At 14.2% G+C, this 12,015-nt stretch overlaps 3 protein-coding genes across 3 annotated transcripts, besides 50 other annotated features; 2 read left to right on the top strand and 1 right to left on the bottom strand. All coding sequences in view use genetic code 6, as the record gives it.

Moving 5' to 3' along the window:
• Window positions 1-275: 275 nt before the first annotated feature.
• Window positions 276-322: a microsatellite.
• A 48-nt stretch (window positions 323-370) lies between these two features.
• Window positions 371-414: a microsatellite.
• Window positions 388-443: a microsatellite.
• Window positions 444-1,125: 682 nt separating this feature from the next.
• Window positions 1,126-1,182: a microsatellite.
• Window positions 1,127-1,190: a microsatellite.
• Window positions 1,135-1,205: a microsatellite.
• Window positions 1,135-1,212: a microsatellite.
• Window positions 1,137-1,205: a microsatellite.
• A 587-nt stretch (window positions 1,213-1,799) lies between the features above and the next one.
• Window positions 1,800-1,824: a microsatellite.
• A 104-nt stretch (window positions 1,825-1,928) lies between these two features.
• Window positions 1,929-1,963: a microsatellite.
• Window positions 1,964-2,161: 198 nt separating this feature from the next.
• Window positions 2,162-2,238: a microsatellite.
• Window positions 2,167-2,236: a microsatellite.
• Window positions 2,173-2,228: a microsatellite.
• Window positions 2,174-2,231: a microsatellite.
• A 13-nt stretch (window positions 2,239-2,251) lies between the features above and the next one.
• Window positions 2,252-2,285: a microsatellite.
• Window positions 2,286-2,328: 43 nt separating this feature from the next.
• Window positions 2,329-2,371: a microsatellite.
• A 90-nt stretch (window positions 2,372-2,461) lies between these two features.
• Window positions 2,462-2,515: a microsatellite.
• A 181-nt stretch (window positions 2,516-2,696) lies between these two features.
• Window positions 2,697-2,749: a microsatellite.
• Window positions 2,750-2,883: 134 nt separating this feature from the next.
• Window positions 2,884-2,944: a microsatellite.
• Window positions 2,890-2,933: a microsatellite.
• Window positions 2,894-2,934: a microsatellite.
• A 999-nt stretch (window positions 2,945-3,943) lies between the features above and the next one.
• Window positions 3,944-3,983: a microsatellite.
• Window positions 3,979-4,040: a microsatellite.
• A 673-nt stretch (window positions 4,041-4,713) lies between these two features.
• Window positions 4,714-5,386, top strand: IMG5_049820 (hypothetical protein; the record flags this gene model as incomplete). The annotated part of the gene is made up of 4 exons (XM_004037483.1): window positions 4,714-4,779; window positions 4,890-5,023; window positions 5,163-5,233; window positions 5,283-5,386. The coding sequence occupies 4 exons, from the start codon at window positions 4,714-4,716 to the stop codon at window positions 5,384-5,386; spliced, it is 375 nt and encodes a 124-aa protein (XP_004037531.1).
• Window positions 4,815-4,855: a microsatellite.
• Window positions 5,061-5,132: a microsatellite.
• Window positions 5,387-5,600: 214 nt separating the features above from the next.
• On the bottom strand, window positions 5,601-7,368 carry IMG5_049810 (hypothetical protein; the record flags this gene model as incomplete). The annotated part of the gene is made up of 3 exons (XM_004037482.1): window positions 6,344-7,368; window positions 5,998-6,291; window positions 5,601-5,939 (listed from the first exon to the last, which is right to left on the bottom strand). Exons 1-3 carry the CDS (start codon window positions 7,316-7,318, stop codon window positions 5,601-5,603), a joined length of 1,608 nt encoding a protein of 535 aa, XP_004037530.1. The 5' UTR covers window positions 7,319-7,368.
• Window positions 6,966-6,996: a microsatellite.
• A 180-nt stretch (window positions 7,369-7,548) lies between the features above and the next one.
• Window positions 7,549-7,661: a microsatellite.
• Window positions 7,555-7,646: a microsatellite.
• Window positions 7,662-7,818: 157 nt separating the features above from the next.
• Window positions 7,819-7,909: a microsatellite.
• Window positions 7,841-7,889: a microsatellite.
• Window positions 7,881-7,927: a microsatellite.
• A 36-nt stretch (window positions 7,928-7,963) lies between these two features.
• Window positions 7,964-8,018: a microsatellite.
• A 14-nt stretch (window positions 8,019-8,032) lies between these two features.
• Window positions 8,033-8,112: a microsatellite.
• Window positions 8,113-8,520: 408 nt separating this feature from the next.
• Window positions 8,521-11,704, top strand: IMG5_049800 (protein kinase domain protein; the record flags this gene model as incomplete). Its single annotated transcript, XM_004037481.1, has 2 exons — window positions 8,521-8,983; window positions 11,691-11,704. 2 exons carry the CDS (start codon window positions 8,521-8,523, stop codon window positions 11,702-11,704), a joined length of 477 nt encoding a protein of 158 aa, XP_004037529.1.
• Window positions 9,061-9,139: a microsatellite.
• Window positions 9,066-9,131: a microsatellite.
• Window positions 9,072-9,131: a microsatellite.
• Window positions 9,072-9,132: a microsatellite.
• Window positions 9,335-9,405: a microsatellite.
• Window positions 9,335-9,424: a microsatellite.
• Window positions 9,373-9,431: a microsatellite.
• Window positions 10,145-10,198: a microsatellite.
• Window positions 10,224-10,285: a microsatellite.
• Window positions 10,238-10,280: a microsatellite.
• Window positions 10,246-10,290: a microsatellite.
• Window positions 10,248-10,311: a microsatellite.
• Window positions 10,253-10,322: a microsatellite.
• Window positions 10,290-10,397: a microsatellite.
• Window positions 10,298-10,398: a microsatellite.
• Window positions 10,325-10,386: a microsatellite.
• Window positions 11,205-11,249: a microsatellite.
• Window positions 11,705-12,015: the final 311 nt, after the last annotated feature.

Here is a 12,015-nt window from a genome sequence, read left to right as displayed (position 1 = left end):
TTTTTTCCCGATATTTTTTGTTTTATATATGTTTAAATATATACAATTGAAGCATTTCTTAATTCATCTTTTTTTTATATTTATATTTATATTGTTTTTTTTTTTTTTTGTATTTTATTATACTTTATTCATCTTTTGCTAGTTATAAAAGGTTTTTAAAAAATTCGGGATTTTCTGATTATAATCTTAAATTTTTTTCGGCGGCTTTTATTTGCTTTTGATTTTTTCCTTTATATGTTTTTTAAAGCATTTCTTTTAATTATTCCATTTTTTTGTTTTGTTTAGTATTATTTATTTAATTTTATTTGATATTTTTTATTTATTAAAGTTGATATTATAAATTAATATAAAAAGGATAAAAATATACACTTTAATTTATTATTGTATTTTTATTAAATTATATTATTATTTTTAAGTAATATTTTATTTTATATAAAATATATAAAAAGAATCATTTTAAATACGAATTGGCATAAGATATATACTTCTTTATTTAATTAGAATTAATAATAATAAAAAATTATTTAGTTAAAAAAATCTTAATATATATAAAGAAATATAAAAAAAATAAAAAATAAATATATATTATGTTAAAAAATAAATAAACTATTTTATTTAATTTATAATAAATATATCATCAATGAGCTTCATTTAAATTAATTTAATTTAATGAATTAGTATTATTATATTATTAAAAGGTAATTAAACTTCCAATTTTTTTAGAATCTCTTCTTTACAAATCATTCTCATCATTATAAATTTTCTTAATATTTTTAATATCTAATTTTTTTTAAAAAAAAATGAAAACAATATAAATAAATAAAAATATATTTATTATTTAATAAATAAAAAATAACCTGAATATTTTTAATTAATAAATTCATTCATTTCTTATATACATTCCTGAGTTTCTGTCATATCGATTTATTATTATTACTTTGATTATGTAGCAAATTTATTTAAGCTAACAACTTCTTATGATAAACTAGAAATTGTTTTCATTAAGCATTTACTTAAAGTATATGCAAGTTAAGTTTTTTAATTTCTTTTTGAATTAATTTAATCATCAACTTTTTGAATCTCGTTTTTAAGAGTTTATATAATATCCAAATAACCTATAATAAAATATATATATATATATTTATATTTTATTTATATATTTATATATTTATATATTTATATTTTTATATTTTTTAATATTTTTACTTTTATTGAACGTATTAACATCGTTTTCTGAATTTTTAAATATTTTGTTTTAATAAGCAATTTTATATGAATAACTAAATTATTTTAAAATAAAAAATTAAATAAAAAATACTTTCTCCATGATTAAAATGATTTATCATTTAATTTATTTAAATATCTATTATCTAAAAATCTTTTCAACTATAAAATTATATATAAAAAAAATATAAATAATTATTTTACATTTTTTTTTTATTATTATCTTATATGATGATCTTTCCAAATTTTAAAAAATTTCTATTATTTTCTTTATACGAAATTAGTTTCAACAATAAAATTATTTAAAACTTCAATTCGTTCATCTTTTACTTTTTGAATCTCGAACTCCTATAATAAATCATTATAAATTTGATTTCTATCAGATATTAATTAGCCGCATGACTACTAATTATCCTAATTGTAATAATTAAAACTCTCATCCTTAGTTTACAGCAATTTTCCATAAAATAATTTTATTTTATCAAGATTTTCACGCTTTAAATTATCTAAAAATTCTCTAAATTCATGCAAGTCTCTTTCACTAACACTTTTTTAAATATATTTGTTAAAAATAAAAAAAATTATTTAAAAAATTATTTACCGATCTGTGTGAAATTTTATGTTTTCATCATATGTATCTAATGTTTATTAATAACTTTACTTTAATAAGCATATTTATTGTGATAACTATCTTTAATCAAATCTTTTTTACATATTAAGTTATTTTTTAATTTAAGTTTCAAAATATTTAAATTTTTTTTATTATTATATATAATAATGCAAAATATATTTAAAATATTTAAAAAAAAAAAAAAAAATATTATTTTTGTATTAAGATTTTAATATAAAAAATAAATGTATAAAATATATTAAAATAAAAAGAAAATGAAAAAATTTAAGAAATTAAAATTTAAAAATCCAGTATAAAAAAAAATAAAAAAAAAATTAATAAATATAATAAATAAATTATATATAAAATAAATATAAGTAAATATAATATAATATAAATATATACAATTATATAAATTATATATTTATCATATATATAAATTTATACATATTTTATTTATATTATATTATTTAAATTAAAAAATATCAAATATATATTTTTTTATTAATTATTAATTATTTTTTTACTTAATATTAAATAATATTTTTTGCTAAAGTTTAATTTTATAATATAAAGAAATTTAGAAATATCTTATTATTATTTTTATATAATATAAATAATTTAATAATTATTTATTTTTTATATATTATTATTTATAAATATTTTTATCTTTTTTTATATACTATATAATTTTTATTTTTATTAAAAACAAATATGTTAAAATTATTAAATTTCTTTACATTGTATATTTTTTTTAATATAATATTTAAATAATTTTATTTTGTCTTTTTATTATTATAAAAAAATATAATTTGAAACTTTTTTTTTTTATTAATTATTATAATAATAATTTTTTAAAAAGATATTTTTATATATATGTATATATTTTGATATATTAATATTTTTATTATATATACTTTTACTTTATATTTTTTTTTAATTAAAATAAAAGTAAAAAAAACAAATTTAATTATTAAAATTTTTTTCTATACAAAATATAATATTTTTATTATCAGTTTTACTTATAAAAATAAATTAATTTGAAACTAATTTTATTATTTTTTTATAATATTTTATTTTTATTATATATTTATTTTTTAATTTTTTTATATTATCAGAACTATAAAATTATATAAAATTAATTTTAATATAGATATATTTTTAATAATTTATTCTATATATATATTTTATAAATATTGTAGCATTTTTATATAAAATAATATTTTTATTTTTTATTGTTTTTTATATATTTTTAATAATAATATGAAATTTTACTATATGACTATTTAATTTTTAATAATAATTTTAATTATAATTAAGAAAAATAATTATAATTTTAAATTTCATATTATTACAACAAATTCAAAAAAAAAAAAATTGTGAAAATTAAAAAGAATATATTGGCAAGACAAGAATTAAAAAAAATAAAATATGTAAAGACAAAAATTAACGGAAGAAAATCAATTATAAATATTTCGATAAATAATTTAAAAAGAAAATAATAATAATTATTGTGCTGATTGTAATTAAAAAAATCCTTCTTGGTGTTCATTAGATTTAGGAATTATTATATGTTTAGATTGTGCAGGTAAATTAATTATTTTGTTTTTAATAAAAAATATAATAAAAAAGGAGGACATAGAAAATTAGGACCAACAATAAGTCGTGTAAGAAGTTTTAAAATAGATAGTTGGTTTGAAGAAGAGACATAAATTTTTTTTTAAATAGGAAATTCAAAATCGAACATATATTATGAATCAAATATAAAAAATAATTAAAAACCAAATCCAGAACACTAATTATAAGATAAAATAGATTTTGTAAGATCAAAATACATAGATAAAATTTTTTGTTTAGATAAATATGAATTAACACCATCTTAAATATATTTAAAAAATATTTAAAAGTAAATAATAATATTTAATTATATATATATAAAGAAATTTAATAAACATTTTTTTTTTAATATATAAAAAATAAAAAAATATAGTTAAAAAAATAATAAATAGAATTTATAAAATTAATAAGAAATAACAATTAAATAAGCAAACAATTAATAATAATTATAAACTAAAAATTAATATTAAGAAATAAAAAATTAGAAGTAATAATAAGTTAAAAATTAATATCAATAAGCAAATAATTAATAATTATATAATAAGTAATAAGAATAATAAAATTCTTAATAATAATAATAAAACTAATATTAAACATAAACTTTTAATAACTTTTTTTCTAATATAGAGACGAATTAATAAAATAAAGATACTTTAGATTAAGCATAAAATACTCATTAATAGATTGGAAGTTAATAAAATGCGATTAATCCATTTGAAAATGAATTTATGAAGTCTTTTTAAAATAATAAGTAAATAGAAAATAATTAAAAGGAAAATACTGATTTATTTAAATCATTTAATTTTTATTGTAATAACAATTGTTTTAACTAAAATAAATAGAAACAGAAAAATATTGAATTTAATAGATTTTCCTATTAATAATAAAATAATATTTATGATGAATAGTTTAATATATTTAATAAATTTAATAAATCCAATAATAATAATATTTATAAAAATTGTTAAGATTTAATTTGATTTCACTTTAACTAAAAAACCAAAAATTTAATTAATTTTAAAATTAAAATATATATTTTATAGTTAAGAAAACATAAATTTATAATAAATTCTATATATATTATAATAATTCAAAAAAAATTATGTATTTACATCTTAAACTAAATTTGTTTATTTTTTTTTAATAATATTAAAAAAAATATTTTTTTTAAAAAAAAAAGAAAATATTTTTAACATTATATAAAATAAATAAAATTTGTAAAATAAAATATTTTTTTTTAAAAAAAATAAAATAAAAATTAAATGGTTTTTCATTATACAAATTTTGTTGTTGAAACTAATGTATGGTGGCTAAGAAGATTTAGACCTGTAATAATAGAAAAAAAAAAAAACATAAAGCGAAAAAAATTATAATATTATAAACAAAATTAAATAATAAATAAAAAAAAAAAAAAAATAATATTATTAAAAAAATAAAGTTATATTTAGCTGCTGGAGCAATTTACGGATATTGGCTTTTTGATAGATATTACTTTTTTGGTAAAAATGCAACAAAAGATATTAGAAAAGATTCAGATTAAGTTTGGGAATAAAGAGCTTAAATAAATAAAAGGTATTTTACAAATAAAATAATAAACAAATAAACATAAATATATAAATAAATAATTATATATATATATATATATATATATATATATTATAAAATATATATATTTATATATTTGTATTAATTTTTTTATATTATATTTTAGAAATTGGGGTTACGGTGCAACTTATAAACCTACTTTAGAACGATCAATGAAAAAAGTTCTTTATGCTGATCGTATTTTTTTAAAAAAAATCTATATTATATATTATTAATATATTTAAAGCTAATTATAAATATGCTGAAGAATGGCCTGAAAGATATATGGGAGAAACTAGAACTTTAGAAGAAATAATGGAAGAAGAAGAAAATTGGGAATATTATAAATGAATGTTAATTTTATAAAAATTAAAAAAAATATACACATAAATTTTTTATCACATTTAAATTAAAAAAATATTATAATAGGATATTCATACATGAAAAATTTATATTTTTTTTATATTCTCTAAATATTATTATTTTATTTTTTTAATTTTTTACAAAAACTAATTTTAATAATAAATAAACAAATTATCAAAAATATATTATTAATAAAAAATTCTCATTTCTTTTTATTTTATTCCTTAGTTTTTAAAATCCATTCTTCTTATCCCGTTAATTTCGAAGGTTTATCATCCTTGTCACTTCTAAGCATTGCAGCAAAGCTTCCACCTCCTCCTGTTTTTGCCTACCCTTAATTATTTTTGCTTAAAAACTACTAACAATTTTTCTAAATTTCCTCTTCACTAATTTCCTTTCCAACTTTTTCCTAAACTTTCCACTAAACATCATAAAGTTCTGTATGTGTAAAGTTTCCGAAATTAACTAAATCTCCATTAAATCCAAAGACCTTAAAATTATTATCTACACGAAGTCTCGGAGTCACAACAGCAGTTAGAATCTAATTAATTAAATATAAACGTATATTTATATATATATATATAAGAAAATAATATTACAGTTCTACTATCTTTTCCCCATTCAATAATAGAAGCTGTTGCCGCTTTAAAATTAGCTATTTTTTATAAATTTTTTAAATCCCAAATATCTACGTCTCCTGATATATTTCCAAATCCTCCAATAAGTACAAATCTTCCGTTTGGACTATATCTAATAGTGTTTCTATGAGTATTTCCGAATTAAAAAATAGGTTCACATTTTGAAGTATATAAAACAGGTTTAGCCGGCATATAACCAGAAATAATCATAAAATCTTCACTATTAGGATTCCAAGCAAAATCATGAGCAGGACCCTTATATATATAACAAAAAATATTATATATATAAAAAAATATAAATATTGACTTCAATTGTTGGAATAATAAGTAATTTTTTCGAATTAAAAGCATAATAAAGCATAATAGTTTACCCATAATAAGAATTTCCAGTCTAATCATGTATAGCTTAGGTTAAAATACATACATTATTCCCATCTGGGGACCATTTTAATGATATTTCTTAAGCTTCTTCAACATTCTTAACTTTTTCTCTTTTACCTTTCTCTAAATTGTAAAACTATAGTCTAGCTTAAGTTTTTTCATAGCCCATCATATGTTCTGGAGCACATCCAACAACATAATCGTGAGTAGGAGAAAGACTAAAGAAGTCTATTTTTTGCATTTCAGCTTGCTATATTATTTCGTTATTTTTTACATTAATTACTTCTAAAAAGCCACTATTGTAATTATAAATAAAAGCTTTTTCTTCTCCTTAATTAAACTTCACATATGGAACATTTTCCTTTATAAAACGTTTATGTTCCCATTAATTTATAAGCTTAAAATCAGGAAAAGAATATAAAAATAGGATGTATTTATTATTATCTATATGATCAATTACTTATATATATTTTAACTATTTTTTATATTATTTTAATTTATATTTTTTTTTTAAAAAAAAAAATACATTCAAATAGACAGTTTTTATATTTATAAATTATTTTTTATAAATTATTTTTTTATCTTATGTACTTACTATTGTTACTCCTATATCTTAAGTTATTACTATGTATTATTGGTCTTATGATTATATCATTTGATCTGCTGATCCTGTAAAGTATCTATTTTCTTCATCAGTGCCTTATTAAAATATATTACTACTATATACTCCTTATTTGCTTCTTATGTATATTAAATTTGTGCAATTTTAAGGGGTTAAGCCTGTATTATTTTTCAATGTTTCTTGATTTTTTTAGGCTTCTTATATTATATCTTATTATTTCTTTTATTCTTCTTATTTTTATTATTATGGGGGTTTATCCTTATTACTGTTAAAAAACATAGGTCGCCTGATACTTTCAGAAGATTTTTCCTATTAAGATTCTGATTTTAATAATACATTTTATATTTTTTAAAAAAGGATTTTCTTTTTTACTTTCAACATATATTGGTTTATTTTATAACTTTTTTTCAGTATTTTAATTATTGTTATTTTTTGGTATGTCGAATTCAGAATCCCAACTTTGCATTATATTATATTTTTTTATTATTTTATATAAATTTTTCGCTTCAATATATATAAAAATAGATATATAAATATATTAAATAAATATATATAGAAAAATATATTATATATATATATTTATTTAAATATATAAATATATATATATTAATATTATTATATAATAATTTTTATAATTATTTATATTTACATTTTTAAAAAAATATATTTTTATACAAAAATTTTAATTTAGCTACCTTTTAAGAATTTAAATCAAAAAATTTAAAAATTAAATAATATTTCTATTAAGTATGAATTTTATATATTTTTTTTATTTTTAATATAAATTAAAAATATTATAAGATATTTCTATATAAAATTATATTTATAAATAAAAATATATTTATATATATTAATAATATAAAATTATATATAATTTATATATGAAAAAATATTAAAAAAATAATTATATATCACAGTTTATTAAAAAAATAAAAATAAAAATAAAATAAAGATGAAATAAAAAATAAAATAATAAAATTTACAATTTAGTCTAAATATTAATTAATAATATAAAAAAAATATATTTATACAATAAAAAAAAGAAAAAATACTTATAAAAATATAAAAAAAAAAGAGCACAAATGAAAAATATACACTAATTTCCTGAAATAATAAGTCCAAAAAATATAAAATATAAAATAAAATAGTTAATATACGACGGTTAAATATGCCAAACATTTTTAGGAGAACACTAAGATCCATAAAACCCTTAAAATATTACAGAAATAATAATAAAAATCAGTAAAAATAATAAATCTAATTTAGACGAAATTTCCCAAAAATAATTAATTAAAGAAATTGAAATTTCCAAAAATCTCTAAAAAGAAAAAAATAAATTTATAATAAATATCATTGAAATTTTTGAATTAAACAATCATTTTTATTTAATTACAGAACTCTATATGTGCGATTTATATAAATTTTTATAAAATAATAATTTTTAAATTCCATTTATGTAAAGTTTGTAGTTTTCTATACAAATGGCAAAAGGACTTTCTTTTTTACATTCTTAGAATATTATACATAGAGACCTTAAACCCGAAAATCTACTTTTAGCTTAAAATTTGGAATTAAAAATAGCTGATTTCGGTACTTCTCGTTACTTTAAAGAAAGCGAGCTTTTAAAATCATCACTAGGTACTATCACATATATAGCTCCTGAAATAGTTCTTGATAAGGGGTATGATAAATCTGTTGATATTTGGAGTTTAGGCTGTATTTTTCATGAAATGTTTTGTCTTACCCCTTACCCTTTGTTTTATGGCAATAGTACTTAAGAAGTGATTGAATAAATCCTCCAATTTAAAGACTACAAAAACCTTTAAGAAAAAAGTGTCAAAGGAAAAATTGGTGAAATTATATCTCTTTGTTTAAAAAAAAAACCTTAAGATAGAATTCCTTTAGAAAAATTAATTGAATAATTAGAAAAACTTAATATTGAATGTGAAAAAATACTCGAAAATATTGAAAAAAACTAAGAAATTTTTAAAGAAGAATATTTATAATTTTCTAATATTTAAAATATTAATAAAATAATAAATAATAAATAATAATAAATAATAAATACTAATTAATAATAATCTAATAATAATAGTAATATAGGAAAAAATAGTTATGGAAATATTATTTTCTAAACATCTCAAAGCATAAGTAGTGAAGAATAATTTTAATAAATATAAGAGAATTAATAAAATATTTAATCATCTTTATTTATTAATGATATTGAAGAAGATAAAAAATAATAATTATTAAATGAATTATCAAACGAAAAAGAAGAAAATAATTAAGATGATTAAAAATAATATTTTAAAATTAAAAAAATAAACTTTTAATAATAAAAATAATAATCATTTTAATAAAAAAAATCACTTTAATAAAAAAAAAATGATTTACAATATTTATTTAAAAGCCAAGCTATTTAAAAAGAAATTTTAATTTTTTTACAAAAAAATATATAAGATATAAAGGAAAAAATATTTTATTTATAAAACGAATAAAAATATGAAAACTTATCTTATTTTAAACAGAATATAGTATTTTTTTACAAAAATATATAATAGACATAAGAAATTATAAATTACTTAAAACAATTTGATAATTTAGATTAATTTTTAAATAAAAAAATCCCATAGAATAAATAATTACAATTTATCCGACTTTATATATGTTTATGGATTGCTTGGATAAAATAAATATACTTAAAGATTAATAAGAAATATATTTTTTCTCAGTTTTTAATTTCTAATCAATGTAAAAGTAATAAAGTTTTTAAAAATAAAATTAGTTTTTTATAAAATCAATTGATGAATTTTAAATTGTAATTTTTAAAATCAAAAATATAAAAATATATCTCATTTAAGATGCATTTATTTAATAAACATTTCTCTTTTTTAAAAATAAATATTTTAAAATCATTGACTCTTATTATAAATAATAAATTATTAATGTTTTTTTAAAATTAAGAGAAAATATTAATAATAAATGATATTAATTTTTTAAAGTTAATATATATATATAAATAAATATAAGTTGTAAAGATTTATATTTAAATTTAATAATATGTATATTAATAATTATTTTATTTATAAAAACTTATTTTTTAACTATATAATAAATAAAAATTATAACTATCTTAAAAATTATTTAATAAATAAAAATATAATGGAAAAAAAATTAATAAACAATTTATTTATGAAAATATATCTAAATAAATATTTATATATTAAAAAATATATATATAAATATATAAATTTATAAATATTTATATTTATTTATAAATTTAACTATTATTATTTTATTTTTTATTTATATTTATATTTATATTTTTATATTTATTTTTATTTTTAAATATATTTATAATACCTTTTTATTTTTATAAAGTCAAATTGAAATTATAATTCTATAAACCTTATTTTTCCTTTATATTTATTATAATAATAAATTCATATTTATTTTAAGTCTTTATAAATTTAACAATAATATTATTAATTATTTAAAAATAAGATATTTATTTTCTTTCAATATTTTTTTATTTTTATTACTTTTAATTAATAATGTAATAATACTGTATATTAAATATTTTATTTTTATATTAATAAATAAACTTTTCAATAATATTTTAAAAATTTTAATTAAAAAAATATTTTAATTTTTAACTTTATAAAAACTAATTTTAAATTAATACTAATAGGAAAAAATTTAATAATATATTATAATATAATTTTTTGATACAAAAAAAATATTATCAATATATTATAAAAAAAATTAAATATTAAAAATTAATAATATTTAAAGATTTTTAAAATAAAATATTTTTCTTTTAAAAATTTTAAAAATTTAAAAAGTATTTTTTTAATAAAAATATAATTTAATAAACACGTATTATAAATAAAAAACCATAATTTAATTAAATCATACACTAAATAGTTTCCTTCTTTATAAAAACATGAAAAAATCTTCCATTTTATAGTTAACATAAGTAAAAAATAGTCTTCGTGAAAATAAACTATGATAATTAATTATTAAAGCCTTTACTATTTTTTTGTATTATTTAAGTAATATAGTTAAAAATAAAGCTTTTTCGAATATTATTATAAATATTATATATGAATAAGCAAATAATTCACTTATTTTTTTAATGTTTTATATTGATTTAGTTTATCAATATAAAAATATATATTTTATAAATAATTTATTATTTTCTAAAAATAAAAAATGTAATATTCTAAAAAAATATCTATAGATTTATAAATTGAGAACAAAATATAAAAAGGAAATGTCATTTTAAAATTTTAAAATTATGATGAATTATATTTATATGTAAATAACAATTCATATTCATTTTTCGCTTATTTTTAAAATGATAAATTTTTGATGAATGTAAATAATTTCAATTAACTTTCTAATCTGTGACAAATTTTAGTAATTAGCAAAACTATATATTGATAATAAATAACTATAAACAATAAATTAAAATTATTATGTTAAGAAATCTTTTAATATTTTTATGTATTATAAAAACGATAATATTCATTAATTGAACATTAAATAAGAAGAATTATTGGATTTAGTTGAATTTTTAAATAAAAATATGTGAGTTAAAAAAAGCTTTAAATAATTATAAAATATATTATATTATAATATATAATAGATATATCAAAATGAATTTTTTTTTAACAATAATAAAATTTTAATATTCTTATAAAATACTTTTTTTTTAGTTTATTTTATATATATAGAAAAAAAAAAATACTAAAACATATATATATATATAATATTAATCAATTTTTAGGTGTCATATTATTATCAAAAAAATATTAAGAATTATTTTAATGATGATTAGGTGTTCTAGTCATATAGTTTTATTAGGAATTATAATCTTGTTTTTAATTTTATTTTTTAAAGGTATTCGAAATGTTTTTATTAATATTTTAATTATATAAATTAGTTTTTATTTCTTCTATTTTTTATATTAA

The sequence above is a fragment of the Ichthyophthirius multifiliis genome (genome assembly GCF_000220395.1).
Source record: "Ichthyophthirius multifiliis unplaced genomic scaffold scaff_1120509250132, whole genome shotgun sequence".
In the NCBI taxonomy this organism is placed as follows: domain Eukaryota; phylum Ciliophora; class Oligohymenophorea; order Hymenostomatida; genus Ichthyophthirius; species Ichthyophthirius multifiliis.
This window is presented reverse-complemented; position numbering and strand designations above follow the sequence as displayed.